The 22,379-nt window shown below is 37.7% G+C and overlaps 1 protein-coding gene across 1 annotated transcript in view; it reads right to left on the bottom strand.

Moving 5' to 3' along the window:
• Nucleotides 1-22,379, bottom strand: part of PRKCI (protein kinase C iota) — a 76,843-nt gene that overhangs the window by 19,011 nt on the left and 35,453 nt on the right. Inside the window, exons 3-9 of the mRNA XM_030329960.2 lie at nt 20,679-20,768; nt 18,754-18,804; nt 15,696-15,781; nt 13,986-14,126; nt 10,701-10,755; nt 8,994-9,052; nt 10-186 (exon numbers count right to left, since the gene is read on the bottom strand). Of these exons, the coding sequence (XP_030185820.1) occupies nt 10-186; nt 8,994-9,052; nt 10,701-10,755; nt 13,986-14,126; nt 15,696-15,781; nt 18,754-18,804; nt 20,679-20,768 (659 nt within the window). The remainder of the gene's footprint in view (nt 1-9; nt 187-8,993; nt 9,053-10,700; nt 10,756-13,985; nt 14,127-15,695; nt 15,782-18,753; nt 18,805-20,678; nt 20,769-22,379) is intronic.

Here is a 22,379-nt window from a genome sequence, read left to right as displayed (position 1 = left end):
CTTACTTACCTCATCATCATTGACCAATTCTTTTTTCACAACTTTCATTGCATAAATACGATCTGTTTTTTTTAACCTCACCAATAATACTTTGGCATAACTTCCTCTGCCTATTACCCGAAGCAAATCAAAATCTTGAAGACCTAAACTGGATGAAGCTTTGCCACTTTCTCTGGTGTTCATTGCCTGTCGAGAACATTAATATCAAATAGTTACACCTGGAGGAATTTTGCATAACACATTATATTTCCAGTACCTGGTTAAGATGTTTTTAAAGTATTTTCTGATTTAAGTTCTTAATAATTCTTTTCTTATTCATTCCAAACGATATAATCTAACTACTCAAGGAAAGGATGAATTCATGAGTTGAGGTCAGAAGGGTACTGATAGGAATGGAGAGGGAGTTGAAATCTGAGAAATGTTAAAGGATGTCTTAAGATGTGATAACTTTGGGTATGAAGGCAATGGAATTAAAAAAATGACACTAACTTTGATGACTGGGAGACTGGAGGTACTACTGACAGAAAAACAAAGTGTGCACATAGGATAAGATTAACAGAGCTGTTGAGATAATGGGCTTGGCTTTTCATACTGAAGATACAAGATACAATGGGATTGCAAGATTAAAGAGTCCACTGGAAGCTTGATATATCAAATCTGGACTAATGAGCAGATATATTCAGAGATATTTTTGGAAGCTATAAACAGAAAATAAGCATGAGGCAGCTTAACTAATGGAAAACATTCTTTTCTACACAATACCAAGCTCTTTTGGAATGACAAAACCAGCCTTATAATCCATTTACAACTAGAAACTTGGGCTTCTGGTAATTTATAGACAAGACCAAAGATAATCTGTTTTAACACATCTGCAAAATCCTCCACATACAATCAACATGTACCCATAAGAATTAAGTATGAATTTTCTCAAGTGAAGAGTATCAAGAAAACAAAGAGCAAATTTTGAGAAAAACTAGTAAGCACAAAAAAGAAAAAAAAAAGTATCATGAAAACTGAAGGAGAATGAGGTTTCAAGAGAAGGGTCACACAAAAATCTAGAAATAATAATCTGATGTGATAACAAGAATAAATAAAGAGGAGTAAAAGAAACCAGATTAGAGTAGATGAAGAAAGCATAGAATGGTAAGAAGGAAAGGTAATATACAGACTTTAAATGTGGTTAACTGGGGGCGCCTGGGTGGCTCAGTCGGTTGAGCATCCGACTTCGGCTCAGGTCATGATCTCGCGGTTCGTGAGTTCGAGCCCCGCATCGGGCTCTGTGCTGATGGCTCAGAGCCTGGAGCTTGCTTCTGATTCTGTGTCTCCCTCTGCCCCTCCCCCACTCACGCTCTGTCTCTGTCTTAGAAATAAACATAAAAAAAAAAAAATTAAATGTGGTTAACTGAAACTACAAAGGAGAATGAAATGGAACAAAAGCACAGTACCTTCACAGAATCACTAACAAGACAGAAACCAGAAACTAGTGGCATGCCACCTTTAAAGGATCTAAATAAAACAAACCCTGCTGATCTATAAAAATAGCCTTCAAAACAAAAGTGAAATACAAACATTTTCAGACAAACGCAAACTAAAGAAATTCATCATTAGTACCTTCTCACTAAAGGAAATATTGAGTTTTTCAAGAAGAAAGATAATCTCATACAGATAATATAAAATATAATACAGGAGTATATATAATACAGGGCTAAGGGAAATGGATAGCCAAAACAACATTGGCCATATACTGATAACTGTTTTATCTGGGTAATGGATACAGGGGCTTTGTTATACTACTCTGTTTACTTTTAATTGTGTTTGAAATTTTCCACAATAAAAAGCTGGGAATTTATTTACTTATTCATTGTTTATTTTTGAGAGAGAGAGAGAAAGCACAAGCAAGGGAGAGGCAGAGAGAGAGGGAGAGACAGAATCCCAGGCAGGCTCCACGTTGTCAGTGCAGAGCCCAATGCAGGGCTCGATCTCACAAACTTGGAGATCATGACATGAACTGAAATCAAGTCAGGTGCTTAACCAAATGAGCCCCCAGGCGCCCCAAAGTTGGGGTTTTTTAAAGGTAACTAGGAGTAAAACATAATATACCTATCAAATATTGGAAAGAGATGGAAAAAGGGGGAGAAATTATGAACAAAATCTTTCTGGCCTGCAATATATAAAGTTGGAAAATTGAAGAGTTATAAACATTATAAGCATAACTAGAAATGATTAAAAAGAGCTGCCTCTCAGAAGTCAAAGTGGGAGTGGAAGGTGTGAAACATGATGAATCTTTTTTTTTTCCCCTTAAGGTTTATTTATTTATTTTGAGAGAAAGAGAGAGCCCAAGTGGGGAAGGGGCAGAAAGAGTGGGGGGCGGGAGAGAGAGAATCCCAAGCAGGCTCTGTGCTGTTAGTGCAGAGCCCGACATGGGGCCTGAACCCACGAACCATGAGATCACAAACAGCTGAAATCAAGAGTTAGACACTTAACTGACTGAACCATTCAGGTACCCCTAAGTCTTTTTCACTACAAGATATTTTTTAAAAAATATTATTTTGGAGGGGAAGAAGATGGCGGCGTAGGAGGACGCTGGGCTCACCGCGCGTCCTGCTGATCACTTAGATTCCACCTACACCTGCCTAAATAACCCAGAAAACCGCCAAAGGATTAGCAGAACGGAGTCTCCGGAGCCAAGCGCAGACGAGAGGCCCACGGAAGAGGGTAGGAAGGACGGCGAGGCGGTGCGCGCTCCACGGACTGGCGGGCGGGAGCCGGGCAGAGGGACGGCTCCCCGGCCAAGCAGAGCCCCCAAGTCTGGCTGGCAAAAGCGGAGGGGCCTGACAGACTGTTCCGACAGCAAGCGCGACTTAGCGACTGGGAGGTCATAAGTTAACAGCTCTGCTCCGAAAGCAGGAAGGCTGGAGGACAAAGGGAGGGAGAGCTGCTGAGCCCCCGGATGACAGAGCTCAGTTTGGTGGGGAACAAAGGCGCTCGCCAGCGCCATCTCCCCCGCCCATCCCCCAGCCAAAATCCCAAAGGGAACCAGTTCCTGCCAGGGAACTTGCTCGCTCCGCGCAAACATCCAACTCTGCTTCTGCGGAGCCAAACCACCGGCAGCGGATCTGACTCCCTCCCGCTGCCACAGGGCCCCTCCTTAAGTGGATCACCTAAGGAGAAGCGAGCTAAGCCTGCCCCTCCTGCCCCCGTGCACCTTGCCTACCCACCCCAGCTAATACGCCAGATCCCCAGCATCACAAGCCTGGCAGTGTGCAAGTAGCCCAGACGGGCCACGCCACCCCACAGTGAATCCCGCCCCTAGGAGAGGGGAAGAGAAGGCACACACCAGTCTGACTATGGCCCCAGCGGTGGGCTGGGGGCAGACATCAGGACTGACTGCAGCCCCGCCCACCAACTCCAGTTATACACCACAGCACAGGGGAAGTGCCCTGCAGGTCCTCACCACTCCAGGGACTATCCAAAATGACCAAACGGAAGAATTCCCCTCAGAAGAATCTCCAGGAAATAACAACAGCTAATGAACTGATCAAAAAGGATTTAAATAATATAACAGAAAGTGAATTTAGAATAATAGTCATAAAATTCATCGCTAGGCTTGAAAACAGTATAGAGGACAGCAGAGAATCTCTTGCTACAGAGATCAAGGGACTAAGGAACAGTCACGAGGAGCTGAAAAACGCTTTAAACGAAATGCAAAACAAAATGGAAACCACCACGGCTCGGATGGAAGAGGCAGAGGAGAGAATAGGTGAACTAGAAGATAAAGTTATGGAAAAAGAGGAAGCTGAGAGAAAGAGAGAGAAAAAAATCCAGGAGTATGAGGGGAAAATTAGAGAACTAAGTGATACACTAAAAAGAAATAATACACGCATAATTGGTATCCCAGAGGAGGAAGAGAGAGGGAAAGGTGAAGGGGTACTTGAAGAAATTATAGCTGAGAACTTCCCTGAACTGGGGAAGGAAAAAGGCATTGAAATCCAAGAGGCACAGAGAACTCCCTTCAGACGTAACTTGAGTCGATCTTCTGCACGACATATCATAGTGAAACTGGCAAAATACAAGGATAAAGAGAAAATTCTGAAAGCAGCAAGGGGTAAACGTGCCCTCACATATAAAGGGAGACCTATAAGACTCGTGACTGATCTCTCTTTTGAAACTTGGCAGGCCAGAAAGAATTGGCACGATATTTTCAATGTGCTAAACAGGAAAAATATGCAGCCAAGAATCCTTTATCCAGCAAGTCTGTCATTTAGAATAGAAGGAGAGATAAAGGTCTTCCCAAACAAACAAAAACTGAAGGAATGTGTCACCACTAAACCAGCCCTACAAGAGATCCTAAGGGGGACCCTGTGAGACAAAGTACCAGAGACATCACTACAAGCATAAAACATACAGACATCACAATGATTCTAAACCCGTATCTTTCTATAATAACACTGAATGTAAATGGATTAAATGCGCCAACCAAAAGACATAGGGTATCAGAATGGATAAAAAAACAAGACCCATCTATTTGCTGTCTAGAAGAGACTCATTTTAGACCTGAGGACACCTTTAGATTGAGAGTGAGGGGATGGAGAACTATTTATCATGCTACTGGAAGCCAAAAGAAAGCTGGAGTAGCCATACTTATATCAGACAAACTAGACTTTAAATTAAAGGCGGTAACAAGAGATGAAGAAGGGCATTGTATAATAATGACAGGGTCTATCCATCAGGAAGAGCTAACAATTATAAATGTCTATGCGCCAAATACCGGAGCCCCCAAATATATAAAACAATTACTCATAAACATAAGCAACCTTATTGATAAGAATGTGGTAATTGCAGGGGACTTTAACACCCCACTTACAGAAATGGATAGATCATCTAGACACACGGTCAATAAAGAAACAAGGGCCCTGAATGAGACATTGGATCAGATGGACTTGACAGATATATTTAGAGTTCTGCATCCCAAAGCAACAGAATATACTTTCTTCTCGACTGCACATGGAACATTCTCCAAGATAGATCATATACTGGGTCACAAAACAGCCCTTCATAAGTTTACAAGAATTGAAATTATACCATGCATACTTTCAGACCACAATGCTATGAAGCTTGAAATCAACCACAGGAAAAAGTCTGGAAAACCTCCAAAAGCATGGAGGTTAAAGAACACCCTACTAAAGAATGAGTGGGTCAACCAGGCAATTAGAGAAGAAATTAAAAAATATATGGAAACAAACGAAAATGAAAATACAACAATCCAAACGCTTTGGGACGCAGCAAAGGCAGTCCTGAGAGGAAAATACATTGCAATCCAGGCCTATCTCAAGAAACAAGAAAAATCCCAAATACAAAATCTAACAGCACACCTAAAGGAAATAGAAGCAGAACAGCAAAGACACCCCAAACCCAGCAGAAGAAGAGAAATAATAAAGATCAGAGCAGAAATAAACAATATAGAATCTTAAAAAACTGTAGAGCAGATCAACGAAACCAAGAGTTGGTTTTTTGAAAAAATAAACAAAATTGACAAACCTCTAGCCAGGCTTCTCAAAAAGAAAAGGGAGATGACCCAAATAGATAAAATCATGAATGAAAATGGAATGATTACAACCAATCCCTCAGAGATACAAACAATTATCAGGGAATACTATGAAAAATTATATGCCAACAAATTGGACAACCTGGAAGAAATGGACAAATTCCTAAACACCTACACTCTTCCAAAACTCAATCAGGAGGAAATAGAAAGCTTGAACAGACCCATAACTAGCGAAGAAATTGAATCGGTTATCAAAAATCTCCCAACAAATAAGAGTCCAGGACCAGATGGCTTCCCAGGGGAGTTCTACCAGACGTTTAAAGCAGAGATAATACCTATCCTTCTCAAGCTATTCCAAGAAATAGAAAGGGAAGGAAAACTTCCAGACTCATTCTATGAAGCCAGTATTACTTTGATTCCTAAACCAGACAGAGACCCAGTAAAAAAAGAGAACTACAGGCCAATATCCCTGATGAATATGGATGCAAAAATTCTCAATAAGATACTATCAAATCAAATTCAACAGCATATAAAAAGAATTATTCACCATGATCAAGAGGGATTCATTCCTGGGATGCAGGGCTGGTTCAACATTCGCAAATCAATCAACGTGATACATCACATTAACAAAAAAAAAAGAGAAGAACCATATGATCCTGTCAATCGATGCAGAAAAGGCCTTTGACAAAATCCAGCACCCTTTCTTAATAAAAACCCTGGAGAAAGTCGGGATAGAAGGAACATACTTAAAGATCATAAAAGCCATTTATGAAAAGCCCACAGCTAACATCATCCTCAACGGGGAAAAACTGAGAGCTTTTTCCCTGAGATCAGGAACACGACAGGGATGCCACTCTCACCGCTGTTGTTTAACATAGTGCTGGAAGTTCTAGCATCAGCAATCAGACAGCAAAAGGAAATCAAAGGCATCAAAATTGGCAAAGATGAAGTCAAGTTTTCGCTTTTTGCAGATGACATGATATTATACATGGAAAATCCGATAGACTCCACCAAGTCTGCTAGAACTAATATATGAATTCAGCAAAGTTGCAGGATACAAAATCAATGTCCAGAAATCAGTTGCATTCTTATACACTAACAACAAAGCAACAGAAAGACAAATAAAGAAACTGATCCCATTCACAATTGCACCAAGAAGCATAAAATACCTAGGAATAAACCTAACCAAAGATGTAAAAGATCTGTATGCTGAAAACTATAGAAAGCTTATGAAGATAATTGAAGAAGATATAAAGAAATGGAAAGACATTCCCTGCTCATGGATTGGAAGAATAAATATTGTCAAAATGTCAATACTACCCAAAGCTATCTACACATTCAATGCAATCCCAATCAAAATTGCACCAGCATTCTTCTCGAAGCTAGAACAAGCAATCCTAAAATTCATATGGAACCACGAGAGGCCCCGAATAGCCAAAGTAATTTTGAAGAAGAAGACCAAAGCAGGAGGCATCACAATCCCAGACTTTAGCCTCTACTACAAAGCTGTAATCATCAAGACAGCATGGTATTGGCACAAAAACAGACACATAGACCAATGGAATAGAATAGAAACCCCAGAACTAGACCCACAAATGTAAGGCCAACTCATCTTTGACAAAGCAGGAAAGAACATCCAATGGAAAAAAGACAGTCTCTTTAACAAATGGTGCTGGGAGAACTGGACAGCAACATGCAGAAGGTTGAAACTAGACCACTTTCTCACACCATTCACAAAAATAAACTCAAAATGGATAAAGGACCTGAATGTGAGACAGGAAACCATCAAAACCTTAGAGGAGAAAGCAGGAAAAGACCTCTCTGACCTCAGCCGTAGCAATCTCTTCCTCGACACATCCCCAAAGGCAAGGGAATTAAAAGCAAAAGTGAATTACTGGGACCTTATGAAGATAAAAAGCTTCTGCACAGCAAAGGAAACAACCAACAAAACTAAAAGGCAACCAACGGAATGGGAAAAGATATTTGCAAATGACATATCAGACAAAGGGCTAGTATCCAAAATCTATAAAGAGCTCACCAAACTCCACACCCGAAAAACAAATAACCCAGTGAAGAAATGGGCAGAAAACATGAAAAGACACTTCTCTAAAGAAGACATCCGGATGGCCAATAGGCACTGAAAAGATGTTCAACGTCGCTCCTTATCAGGGAAATACAAATCAAAACCACACTCAGGTATCACCTCACGCCAGTCAGAGTGGCCAAAATGAACAAATCAGGAGACTATAGATGCTGGAGAGGATGTGGAGAAACGGGAACCCTCTTGCACTGTTGGTGGGAATGCAAATTGGTGCAGCCGCTCTGGAAAGCAGTGTGGAGGTTCCTCAGAAAATTAAAAATAGACCTACCCTATGACCCAGCAGTAGCACTGCTAGGAATTTACCCAAGGGATACAGGAGTACTGATGCATAGGGGCACTTGTACCACAATGTTTAAAGCAGCACTCTCAACAATAGACAAATTATGGAAAGAGCCTAAATGTCTATCAACTGATGAATGGATAAAGAAATTGTGGTTTGTATACACAATGGAATACTACGTGGCAATGAGAAAGAATGAAATATGGCCTTTTGTAGCAACGTGGATGGAACTGGAGAGTGTGATGCTAAGTGAAATAAGCCATACAGAGAAAGACAGATACCGTATGGTTTCACTCTTATGTGGATCCTAAGAAACTTAACAGAAACCCATGGGGGAAAGGAAGGGAAAAAAAAAAAAAAAGAGGTTAGAGTGGGAGAGAGCCAAAACATAAGAGACTGTTAAAAACTGAGAACAAACTGAGGGTTGATGGGGGGTGGGAGGGAGGGGAGGGTGGGTGATGGGTATTGAGGAGGGCACCTTTTGGGATGAGCACTGGGTGTTGTATGGAAACCAATTTGACAATAAATTTCATAAAAATATATATATATTATTTTAATTAAATATCTTTAACTAAAAACTTACTGCTTTAAAAGTTGATAAAACATTTAATAGAAAAAATAATAGTATTTGAGATGCTTAATCATTTATACTTGAAATAAACAACTAGCCCATAATATGGAAGGATCTACAATATATCTTAATATACTACCAAGTATTCTAAACCTCACTCTTAAATTATATTAAATTAAAATTTTAATAATTTTTTAGATTATGCTGTCTTAAATAAAAATAAGTTATCCCTGTATGGTTATTAAATTTGATCTTCTCCTGTTAAAAAAATAAATAAATAAAAGGATAAAGAAAGAAGTTATCCCACCAGATTTAATTTAAATGAAATTAGCAATTATTAGATTAAATCAGAATAAAACTCAAACATCATTAAAAATCATTCCTGCATTTTACCATTATGATTTAAAATCTAAGCAAGTTAATTTTCATATTTTTTAACTGTCAAGTCTTATTAAAAAGCTAATGATGTAATATACAATAAAACTAATTATCTTACCTCCTTTTCTTCACCAACTTGGTCCAAACTCTCATGACTTGAAGGATTATATGGAATTACTGAAAATCCAATCCCCCCCCCCAAAAAAAAGGAGAAAAACAATAGTACCCGTTAATTGAGCTTGACTTAAAATGTTCTCGTGATTTAAGTTTCTATTTCAGAATAAGTTTTCATTATTTAATTTTATTTTTTTAAGTAGGCTTTACCCCCAGAGCAGAGCCCAACATGGGGTTTGAACTCACAACCCTGAGATCAAGACCTGAGCTGAGATCAAGAGTCAGATACGTGGGGCGCCTGAGTGGCTCAGTGGGTTAAGTGTCTGACTTTGGTTCAGGTCATGATCTCACGGTCTGTGAGTCCAAGCCCCCATCAGGCTCTGTGCTTACAGCTCAGAGCCTGGAGCCTGCTTTGGATTCTATGTCTCCCTCTCCCTTTACCCCTTCCCCCTCCCCCCCCAAAATAAATAAAACATAAAAAATTAAGAAAAAAAAAAGAGTCAAATGCTTGACCAACTGAGCCATCCAGGCACCCTCAAGTTTTCACTATTTAAAATGGAATATTTGTCCTACTGGTAATAAATTGTATGTATTTATGAGTCAACTCCTAATCTTTAATGAGAGTAGAGAACAAGAACCAATTAACAGCCAAGTATTGATTTTAACAAATATTTTTGTTTTTTTAAAAATATTTCTCCTCTTCACAAATTAATCAATTCCTTCTACAAGGATGACTCCATAAACCTTAATTATTTTAGTATGACTAAGGCATAGAGAGAGGGGGCCTTTGGTTTTTACTCCTCACTTTCTTCATACTCAAAAACTTGACTACAGGTTTCTATTCCTTGGAACTACTTGGGGCAAAAAAAAAACAAAAAACAAAAAAACACACCCACATTTCACAGATTGCATGAACAAGAGACTGTATTCTGTCCTTCCAGAAAAACTCCCTCATCTTCCTTTTCTTGACTCTTCTGAGATCAGTATGCTCTGTCCTGGTTAACAGCTCTCCAAATTTCCCAGATACATATTTAAGGTTCTGTATCTATCTGACATTGGAACTCACATGATCTTTTTTGAATTTTCTATACTACATCTCTATATCTTTTACATAATTTCTACATCTTAATTTTTTTTTTTTAATGTTTATTTATTTTTCAGAGAAACAGGCAGAATGCGAGTGGGTTAGAGGCAGAGAGAGAAGGGGACACAGAATCTGAAGCAGGCTCCAGGCTCCGAGCTGCCAGCACAGAGCCCGACACGGGGCTCGAACTCATGAGCTGTGATATCATGACCTGAGCTGAAGTTGGATGCTCAACCGACTGAGCCACCCAGGCACCCCCATAATTTCTACTTCTGATAATAAAGCTTTTAAGAAAAACAGATCACCTGAACATAGTCAACGTGGCCCACAATATCAGTATGTTTTCATTACTGAAAAAACTAGGTTTGCTGAATTTTAAAAAGCTCTCAGAAGAAATTCACCTGAATTAGAGAAGAGTCATTTGTTGTAATTTACATAGTTGTCTTCTTAAAATGCCACGGGTATATGTTAAATATTGTGACTGATAACACCACCGCAAAATATGGTAACCTAACTTCTTTTGGCAACAACATAAATGATTTTAAACTTAAGTTAAAGAGTTACCTAAAGAAGTCTTTAAATGATACTTTGTTGATGAACAATGGTTAGTTCCAGTGGGATTCTTACCTGTCTGTGCATGGTCTGAATGCATGGATGACTGATCCATGGGCATCATTGGCTCCTACAAACATTTCCAAAGATATAGTAATTTAGTGGATTCTTTTTAAATCCCAATACCTCTATTAATTCAGAAACAACATTATTTTGATGAGACACAGCGTATTAAAATTTAAGCTTGAAAGAATATAACTTAACAAGTGAGAACTGCTTTTACTATATTTAATTTACTTTAATTTTATTATATGAAACCATGCAATATTCTTGTGAATGAGGTAACATTAGTCACATTTTACAGATAACAGAAGAAACAGAATACTAACTTCAGACCATCAATTAGCAATCAAATTAAACTTCTATATACTCTCATCTGTTTCTCTTCTACACTATTCTTCCTTTGAGCTCCACACATTCACTTTACATCTCTAACAAAAGAAGTCATTAGTACATACGTTCCTTAGCTGAGTCCAGAGATGCACTTCAAAATGGTCTATAAACCTAAAATTTCATGGATTTCCCATTTTTCTGAAGATTCTCAAAAGTGCCAATGATCCAAATAAGGAAAAGACATATCTTCTAGAAACTGACTTAACCCACTAACTGCCAATAACCTCAGGAAAAATGTTAACTCAAACTAAAGTGCTACTAATTCATTAATCTTGGATCCAGGTTTAATGAATACCAGCAAGAAAGGGTAAACTTGAGAAAGAACATTAAGTTATACAGTTATAGTTTCTTTTTTTAGATTTTTTTTTTTTAAAGTAATCTCTACACCCAACATGGGACTCATTTCAATCAAGAGTCACTTGCTCTACTGACTGAGCCTGCCAGGCTCCCCTACACCATTGTAATTTTAAGGCTGTCTTAAAGACAGGCCTTTGGATTTTTCATTGTGTTTAGCATCCATCCTAAAATATCAATATAATCACTAATCCTGCCCCTTTCTTTCTACATTTATAAACGTACACAAGTCATTCCATCACCTAAGAATACTCAAGAATATCAACAGTACCCTGAATAAATTATGTTCACAAATTTTGGTCTTTGTTTTTTTTTCTTAAGATGGGATTTTCACCTCCCTAACTACAAACCCATTCCTGAGCTTATACGAACAAGCTAAATAATTCTGATAGCCAAGAGTCACTAATAATAACCTATTTTCACAATGTCCAAAGAAGGTACTATGAATAAACATGGTACACTCATTCTAGAAGGCAATTTGGAAAGATGTCTCCAGATCTCTTTAAAAATGCATATCCTTTAGGCCAGTAATTCTACTTCTGGATCCTTAAGGAAATAATAAGATTTAGTTATCAGAAAGTTCATGATGATTTTCTTTACAGGGAAATTCGGAAAACAAGTCAAATGTTCAACCATAGGGAACACATGAAGTAAATCATGATACAGACATATAACAAAATATGCTAAAATTGATGGGGATATAGACAGACAGATATAGAAAGATGACCAAAATACATAGTTGAGTGAGAAAAATGGGATGAAAACAGTATATATATGATCTCACTTTTGCTAAAAAGTATGTAAAAGAATGAGACCAAATCAAACATTATGCACATTCTGATGGATAAAGACCCCACCTTCTATGAAGCAGTCTCAAAAACAACCCACAGAAACCAAAACCCGGAATCTAATTATAGGTTCAACTATAACATACAGAAAATAAAGAAGATGGGGAAACATTTTAAACATAACCATGGAGAAGCAAAGAGAGAAATTCTGCAACACTTTAAATGACAACATAATTTCTTCTACATTTAAATTTTAAGGGGGACAAAAGCAAGAGAGAGAAAGAGATGGAAGCATCAGTAAGTTAGAAAATATCTAGGACACATATCAATTAACTGCAAATATGGACTTCAGTTGGATCCTAATTCAGAATGAAAACTGTAAAAACAAAATTTTCACATTTATGAGGCAACTGAAATTTTGAACACTGCCTGGATGAGTATTTGATATAAGGAATTTGTTTTTCAGTTAGTTTTTAAAAGAGTTCTTATCTTTTAGATTTGTTTCAAAATTATACAGGATGACAGCAGGTCACTTATGGGGGGGTGTATAGCTGAAATAATATCACTCATGAGTTGATACCCGTGGGAGCCGGATGATTGATATATGGAAGTTCATTATACTGTTATATCTACTCTTAAAACGTATTTAAAAGTTTTCCATTATTCTATATGAATACAATTATTAGATTATAGATTATTCTATATAGATTGTTCTATAATCTATTCTAATAGATTATTCTATATCCATATAGAATAATGGACAAGTTTTTAATGTTTATGCATATAAATCTGCAAAGAAAAAGGTCTGGACTAATATACACCAAGACAATTACCTTTAGATAGGACTTTTCATGGGGCATTTTTATTTTTATTTTTTTAATTTAACTTTTAATTTTTCAGTAGGCTTCATGCCCCAGGCAGAGTCCAACGCAGGGCTTGAACTCACAATCCTGAGATCAAAACCTGAATGAGATCATGAGTCAGATGCTTAACCAACTGAGCCACCCAGGTGCCCCTCATGAGGGATTTGTATTTAATTTCTCTTTATTCATTCGTATTCTCTATTTATTCTATAACCAACATGTTTTAATTGTATATTTAAAGAAAAAGTGAAAATAAAATTTTTTAATTCAAAAACTCTCTACCTAGTAATCTCATACTTTAAATAGCAAACATGAAGCCTCTGATTCTTCTTACCTGATCTCTGTTTGGTGTGGATGCTCCGGAACAACGGGAGCTACAAACTAATGAGTTTGGCTTAAAGAAGAGAAAAGAGGGGCGCCTGGGTGGCGCAGTCAGTTAAGCGTCCGACTTCAGCCAGGTCACGATCTCGCGGTCCGTGAGTTCGAGCCCCGCGTCGGGCTCTGGGCTGATGGCTCGGAGCCTGGAGCCTGTTTCCGATTCTGTGTCTCCCTCTCTCTCTGCCCCTCCCCCGTTCATGCTCTGTCTCTCTCTGTCCCAAAAATTAATAAAAACGTTGAAAAAAATTTAAAAAAAAAAGAGAAAAGAGTCTCTTAAATGGTTTTCCCTACCTCTTCCTAATTTAGACCAGATGGTTTTGTAGCAAATTAAATAAAGAAGTTACCTATATACTACAAATTTGTAGTAACAATTCCAAAACTCACCATAGGTCAACTGGACTGTAAAGTTACATTCTGTACCAACACTGTTAAAACTGTGATTCCTTAGCACCTCCGTATTTTAGCCCTCTGTTCTAGTAGTGTTACTGAAAATGCTCTATTAAAAAGAGACAACTGTGTCTTACCGGTGGCATAGAATGCCGCCCACATTCAATTGTGACAAGTTTGTGGCACTTCTTATGAACCAGGAGTTTGCAGTTGATGCACTTATATCCCTGGCGTCCAAGTCCCCATATTCGGTCAGTGCAGATAGCACAGTGGGCACGCTGGAAAGAATAATTCAGCAGTATTTTATTAACCAAAAGACAGTCGTAATTATTTGCCAACATTCTGCTCATAAAATAGTGAAAATAAGTGGCTTTCTTCTCTCAGTTCCCTTCATCATACATAACTTTTCCAAAGCTAGAATAGGAAAATTAAACAGAAAAGAGCTTTGTTTGCAAGAGTGAAATTTGCAAGCATGTTGTTTTCTAACTTCAAGAATTTTTAGTCTTCACATAAATTCAGAGTATTGAAAATAGTAAAAGTGAATTAAACTTGAAAACCATATGACAGAAAAAGCTATGCAAGGACTCCCAAGCAAACATAAACCTTCCAGAATGTTCAGAAGTCAAAGCAAAGCCCTGCTCTCTTAAAGATTAATACCTAAAGTAATTATTTCAAAGGTTTTCAAATATTAGTGCTACTGAGAAAAGGACTTTTGTAAACCTCAGGTGGTAGCTTTTATTTATACATTAATGAATCGAGAACATGACACTAGTTTTACAATGGAAATGGGATCCATATATTTGTAGTTATCAAGTGGAGAGAAAACATGGACTACTGGAAATTTCTTTCAAACCTTGGCTCTGCCACTTACTAGCTGTATCATCTTGGGCAAGTTTCTTAATTGCCCCATACCTCAGTTTTTTCACCTATAAAATAGAAATATATAGTACCTATCTCACAAGTTGTTGTAAAGATTAAATGAGTTAATATACGTCAAGCATTTGGAAAAGCACCTGGTACATAGTTAAAGCTAGGTCAGTGTTTTGCAATTATATTCAAAACTGAAAGTTAAAATTACAACATTAACTGGTTTGCAAAATAAACTTTGCTTATTTTCTGGATGTTTGGAATTATACTTAAAAAGTCAACTTTCGGGGTACCTGGGCGGCTCAGTTGGTTAAGAATCTGACTCTTGATTTTGACCCAGGTCATGATCTCATGGTTCATCGGATCAAGCCCCACATCAGGCTCTGTGCTGACAGCATGGAGCCTGCTTCGAATAATCTGTCTCCCTCTCTCTCTGCCCCTCCTCCACAAACACATGCACACATGCTCTCTCTGTCTCTAAATAAATAAAACTTAAAAATAAATAAATAAAATAAAAAGCCAACTTTATTTTAGCTAGGATAACCACATAATTAATCATCCACTCTGGAGCAGTTTTAAGACGGGAGAGGCTATTAAAAATTACTTCAAGGGGCGCCTGAGCGGCTCAGTTGGTTAAGCACCGACCTCGGCTCAGGTCATGATCTCGCAGTTCGTGGGTTCGAGCTCCGCATCGGGCTCTGTGCTGACAGCTCAGAGCCTGGAGCCTGTTTTAGATAATGTGTCTCCCTCTCTCTCTGCCCCTCCCCTGCTCACACTGTCTCTGTCTCTCTCTCAAAAATAAATAAACATTTAAAAAAAATTTTTTTTAATTACCTGGAGATAACAGGGATACTGCCCTCGGGCAAACTGGGAATGTTGTCACCCTATTTACTCCTTTAAAAGGGAAAACGAGACTTTACAGTAGTGAGGGAAAAAATAGATATCTCAAATTATCAAACATTTAAAAAACTATGGTTTACCCGGTTAAAACGCTTGGCTTGAAAAGTGTGGCCATTTGCACAATAAAGCTTTCTCCAGCGGCGTGCACCTCTGCGGTAGATGGATTCTGAAGAGAGATAAAAAGTTAAAAAAAGAAAAAAGAAGAGCAAGTGTGAGTAAAGTCTTTTTGTAATTAAGTCTGTGATTTTTTTCATGATATTCACTGCAAGAAAAAAAATATTTGGATAAAAACAAAGTGAAAAACTAAAATAGATGCATCGAGGAACTAAATGAAAACAAAGCCCATGGAGTAAAAGTGTTCAAATAGCCATTCGGGCTTTTGTGTTTTTTAACACAACTTTTCCCGCAACTTTTATTTTGAAAAATTTTAAGCCCACAGAGAATCGACAGAACAGAACAAGAAACACCTGCATCCTTCACACAGATTTACCAATTGCTAACATTATGCCACCTTTGCTTTCTGTCCTCTACACCTGCTTTTTTTCTTGGAATCATTTAAAAGTAAGTTGCAGACATACCACTTCACCCTTAAACACCTAAATATCCACTGCCTTAGATTAAGGACGTTCCCCTAATTCTGCTTAGGCACAATACCATTACCATGATTGAGAAAATCAACATTAATTCAATCGTCACCTAACATACAGCTCATAGGCAAATTCCCCTATTTGTCCTCGGAGTGTATTTCATAGCTTTCTTTTTCTCTCCAGGATCCAATCAAGATTTAAGCATTGCATTTGGTTGCTATACCTTTTTTGTCTCTTTAATGGATGCTGAAATATTCACAGTGCCGTATTTGTTGTTGAGTCTTCGTGATGTTGACTTTTTTTTTTTTTAACAGGGTCCAGTTGTCTTACGTTATGTCCCACATTCTGGATTTGTCTGTTTCCTCATTAGAATCAGTATTAAATACTCTTGGCAAAAATAATACATAGGCGATATGTGTTGCTTATTGTATCACATTATGGGATAGACAAATGTCAGATTGCTGACTCCCACTTACTAGTGTTTCAGTCACTCCGTTAAAGGCAGTGATTCCTAGTTTTCTTCATTGTAAACGCACATTTTACTTTTCGTAGGTGTTCTATAAGGGACATTTTGCAATTTCAGGAATATTATATTCTCCAATAATCTTTTTTTTTTTCACTTTTTTAATGTTTATTTTTTGAGAGAGAGACAGAGTGTGAGTGGGGGAGGGGCAGAGAAAGAGGGAGACAATCTGAAGCAGGCTCCAAGCTCTGAGCTGTCAGCATAGAGCCTGATGCAGGACTCGAACTCAGACTGTGAGATCATGACCTGAGCCCAAGTCGAATGCTTTACTGACTCAGCCACCCAGGTGCTCCTCCAATAATCTTTAACCCAATAGTTTTTACAGTAATACTTTTTCTAAACAAATTAAGAGGTTCCAAAAGATCAAATCTAATCTACCTGTGTAATTTTGGTTAAATTGATCACTATTATATACATTGTCTATCAGTCATTAATAGTAATATTCCATAGTGATAGTTAATACTGTGGAAAGATTCCATTAGGTTTTTAAACTCATATTTTAAAGCAAATGTAGCACTGAATTTAAAATTAAGATAAAACAGACCAGTTGAAATGCTCTAAATTAGAAATCTAAAGATGGCATAATACAGAACCCTAAATATAAATGCTTTAATTTTTATTTATCTATTCTGTTAGGAGTAACCAAAGCAGAAAGTTTCTGTTAACAATATCTTAACCTGAAATATCTTCAGAAGCTTTCATGAAACTACAACTTGATATACCTTAAATTTAAGCATATTAATGTTGCCGAGGAATTAAAAGAGCCAAGAGACCATATTAATAGTGATTAATCTTCCTCCATGCTCTAGTTTAGTAACATTTATTATACTAGGGGAGAAGTGGTATCAAATCCCCACCAGCAAATTTTAAAGAGTGAATATGAGCATGAAATATAGTGAAAAGTTAGGAAATTATTACTTTATCTGGAAAGTGTGCTATAGACCCATGATCGATTTGGAGATGGGACTCTGGAACCAAGACCTGCTACAATGGCAAGTCTTTCAAAAATGCAGCCCGGACAAAGAACATAGCTGCCTCTCCAACAGCTGTGTAAAGGCAGCCTACACTGGCTTTGGTCCATCCACCACTGGAACTCCAGCAAAATATTCTCAGCTGAACCCAAACCTAAATTTTTCACTAGAGCTTCAAGGCTCTACCTACTTCCTTATATTTCTCCATCTTCCTATATATATTACACAGCCCCCAATCAACTCTGTATACAAACACTCATAGCTGTTTAATTTTTCCTTCTCACCAGGTTGCATGAAGAGTCACAGAGCTGAAAGTTTAGAACTCTTTCATTTAATTCAAAGGAAAACATTTACTACTTTTCTCTCTAAAGTCATGGATATGTGCAGAAACCACAAATGAAAATGAGTAGTATCCACAAGCAATAATACATTACACTGGATATCAAAGGCAATAACTACTGACTGTATATAAGTGTTTATATACACAAACTTTCAATTCCTCTCACTAACGGGAACCATCAGCTTGGACATTCAAGAGAAAATCCCTAACAATTTCTAACTACACAAGCTCAAGTATTCAGAGATGAAGCATCTTGTTACTTTCAAATGGTACACCAAAAAAATAAAAATGTATATACACCTCTGCCTATGTGTGAACACATACAGATGCAGACATACAGGAAACATAGAAAATGTTAATAATTAGTGAATGGAGGCAAAAGATATCTTTGTATCTTTGTTTTCAATGTTTCAACTTCTCCACAAGTTTGAAAATTTCAAAAATTAAAAACCAGGATGAAACATGACTTAAAATTAACTTAATTTTCTCTTCAAACATGCAACAGACACTTGTGTCAGTAACTTGTAACTAAGAACTGCCTGATTGTGATCTGGCAAAAGTAGAGTTTAGGCAGTTGCTAAGATATACTAAATTAGACTGAAGAATGGAAAGGAAATCAAACGGACTAAAAGTTCTATTTCTGATTTCTTTTCACTTGTGCCACTGTACCATAAATAACTCTATTCTCAAAAATATGAAGTATATATACACACTCACTATCTTCTCCTGGACAGGGCATTCCAGGACGTTCTGGTACACAAGGGAAGACTGAAAGAAAATAAACTAAAATTAATACAGCATATTTAAAACACACAAATTACATAGAATGTCAAATTCTAATATCAAAAACGTTGACCCAAATTTCAACCTTACCCTCTCTTGACATAAGATACGTAGCATACGGTCAATATTTTTTCAAGGGATCCATTTTACCAAGGCTATATGAAGAAGTTTTTATGAAAGTGAACATCCAAAAACAAATGCATTAGAAGCTCAAATTATTCATTCTACTCCCTGTTAACATTACTAATTGATTCCTTTGTCCTTAGAGAAATTAACTATTTCCTTAAATCTCTGTTGTAGTGTAAAGTTTGCTACAATGAAGAATTAAAATTAAATTACAAAAATGTATACAAATATGAACATAAACCATTACAGTTTTTAAAAGATGTATACTAAGTTTAAGAATAAGTTCACAAGATTAACATGTACCCAAATCCAACAAAATATAAGTTTTATCTTATAAACTGTAAATTTATAAACATGATAATTCAGGCCATTTTTATAAAGAGACAGAATATAAAGACATAGTATATTTATGAACTAGACAACCAGCTGTAGTCTGTGATGTACAGAAGGACATGGCTTAATAAAGAATATAGAGTATGGGAAGCACAGTTGCTAACATATTCTTAAAAGTTGAAATATAAGCCAACTTCTAAAAACAGATATGTGATATAGGGTAAAAATAACAAAAGTGGGGTACCTGGGTGGCTCGGCTGGCTAAGCGTCTGACTCTTGATTTCGGCTCAGGTCATGATCTCACGGTCATGAGATCGAACCCTGTGTCGGACTCTGTGCTGCGTGTGGAGCCTGCTTAAGATTCTCTCTCCCCCTCTCTCACTGCCCCTCCCCTGCTGGTGCGTGCTCTTTCAGAAAACCAAACCAAACTTAAACTATTTAATACTATTGATCAGTCACTTCTTTAAACACTCACTGCAGTTTTATTCTAAAAAGAGAGGACCCCCAAAATGGATGACTTACTAAAATTCTGCTAGGATCTCAACAAATTAGACTATGGATCCCTTTGGAAGTCACTATGTCAAATTCTGAAGACAGAAGAATATCAAACTAGTCACTTTTGAAAGACACACTGTAAAGAAAAGTATATGGGAATAATAACAAGGTGTTGACTCATTATACTTATGGGAGATTCATGTTTGTTTTGAGTTTTAAAGAGTTCCCTAGGTCTGGTCTCCAAAAGCTCCTAAAAATGTTTCATGAAATATTGCCAACGAATTGCAACTAAATGTGCCATATTAAGTGGGTTCTACAGTGCATACAAAATTTGAGGGGTAGCCCAGTAGAATGAAAAGAACATAGATTTGGAACCAGAAGACCTAGATTCTATAACTAGGTCTACAGTGCACCAGTTACATGATGGCTGAGTTTCGTCTCTTCTTCTGTACCGCAATCCGACTTGCAGGCTTGCAGAAAACTACGTAATCTCTATAACTATGTAAATAGTTTCACTGCTAACCTTCAAATAAAAGAAAGGACATTTAAGATACCTTCTCTTTGGAGATCATTATTTGCACATGTTACAAAACTGCAAGGGAATGACTTAGGAGAATTCCAGTGGGCACTCAATTTTAAATTCTATCCTACACTTTGCTGTGAAAACCTGAGAGATATTCAGTGTAATATCCAAGAAGGCAAACCCAAATAACAAATTTCCCAAGATTATAAGGTGATTTTATTTTCTCTAGCATTTGAGAGACTAAATCTGAACAATTACATAGCAATGAGGGATAGAGATTAAGCAAATGACATCATGATGATGTTTTAAAATGGACAAGAATACAGGGTTATTAAAAAAAAAAGTACAGCTCTAGAAGAGTAAGAAATGACTAGTCCTTTACCATGAATCAGGAGTTCAGAATCCTTGTTTAGCTCATAAAGCCTAAAGGCTTCTTCTAACTCCAACTGAGATGATACTGTACACGGGTCTCCTAAAAAATATAAAAAGTAAAGTAAAGCAAAGCTCACTTTTTAAATCCTCTAAAATGTGATGTTTTAGTAAACAATTTCCATTACATAAAATCTTGAGGAAAAACACATATATACATAAAGTAATATTTGACAAGGCCAAGTCTTTAGATACTTAAAATTTTAGCCAATTCTATTCTCTAAAGTAGCTACATAACTTCCATTTCTATTTCCCAAAAATATTACATGAAATTCATAGATACCAAATTTGATACATATAAGCCATTTAATTCTCAATAATATATAAAGTATATGCAAAATATAGCAAACAATCTACCCCGACCACATTTGGATTGTCACTACAGTATGACTAACTGCCAGGGACAAGTTTTCTGTTACCTATCTCTCTAGAGGAGGAAGTGAAAGTGGTTTCACTGCCACAATATGGTCGGTTAGAGGTCTCCATGTAATCATTCTGTCAAATTTTTCCTTCACCTGAGAGCCTGCTCAAGAGGCTCACAGAAAGGAAGCACAGCTACTAAGTACTCTGGACTGAACAGCAGTCCAATCTGAGCTGCTTTTAAATGTAAACGCATCATTTTAGTAAATGGACACACAGAAAGACTAAGGAAGAAACACCTCCCTAGTCAACCAGCCAAAGAACTGAGTCACCCTGGCAAAGATTGAGATGGCACATCTCCCTGAATGATGGCATTCCTCAATGAAAAAGTAATTAGATCCCAGTTGGGGCCCGAGCTGGGTCCTCCACACTGCAATGCTTCTGCTCATTCCTGTGGTTACACCAAATGTTACCACACACAAGATGCCACCGGCCCTATCCAAACCTCAGTCACTCTCAGTAGAGAACTATGTCTATTACTCACGAGAGAAAAATGAAGCCATCTCCTTTCCTCCAGTCTCAAAGAAATGAGTGCCTTTGTACCTTTCTCCAACTTGGCGACTCCCTTACTGAATCTCTTCCTTTTACCTTCCTCTGGGCCTTATCCCATTAGCCCTTTCAGTTCCATTTGCATTTTTCCTTTCCTTCCACTAGCTCTTCTCAGGCACAGGCATGTTTGAATCTCCCTCTCAACAATCTCCCTCACACTCGGGTTGCCATTCCATTGTAGCCACACCCTCAAGAGCAAACCCTAGACTGAAACTGGAGGGGGTGGGTGAGAAGAAGGGGAAAAATACAGAGTAGGGCTTTTGATCTTTGACTTCTTACTTTTCTTTTGTACTTTTTAAATCACGGGTTTACAATATTTTAGATTTATTACAAACAACTTTTTAAAATTTATTTATTTTTTATTTTTTTTTTTTAACGTTTATTTATTTTTGAGACAGAGAGAGACAGAGCATGAACAGGGGAGGAGCAGAGAGAGAGGGAGACACAGAATGGGAAGCAGGCTCCAGGCTCTGAGCCATCAGCCCAGAGCCCGATGCGGGGCTCGAACTCACGGACCGCGAGATCGTGACCTGAGCTGAAGTCGGACGCTTAACCGACTGCGCCACCCAGGCGCCCCTAAAATTTATTTATTTTGAGAGAGCAAGAGAGTGAGCACATGCGCACGGAAGCAGGAGAGGGGCAGAGAGAGGGAGAGAATCCCAAGCAGGCTCTGCATTGTCAGCAC

The sequence above is a fragment of the Lynx canadensis genome, chromosome C2, assembly GCF_007474595.2.
Source record: "Lynx canadensis isolate LIC74 chromosome C2, mLynCan4.pri.v2, whole genome shotgun sequence".
Lineage (NCBI taxonomy): Eukaryota > Metazoa > Chordata > Mammalia > Carnivora > Felidae > Lynx > Lynx canadensis.
Note: the sequence above shows the minus strand (reverse complement) of the source record. Positions and strands in the feature narration are given on the sequence as shown.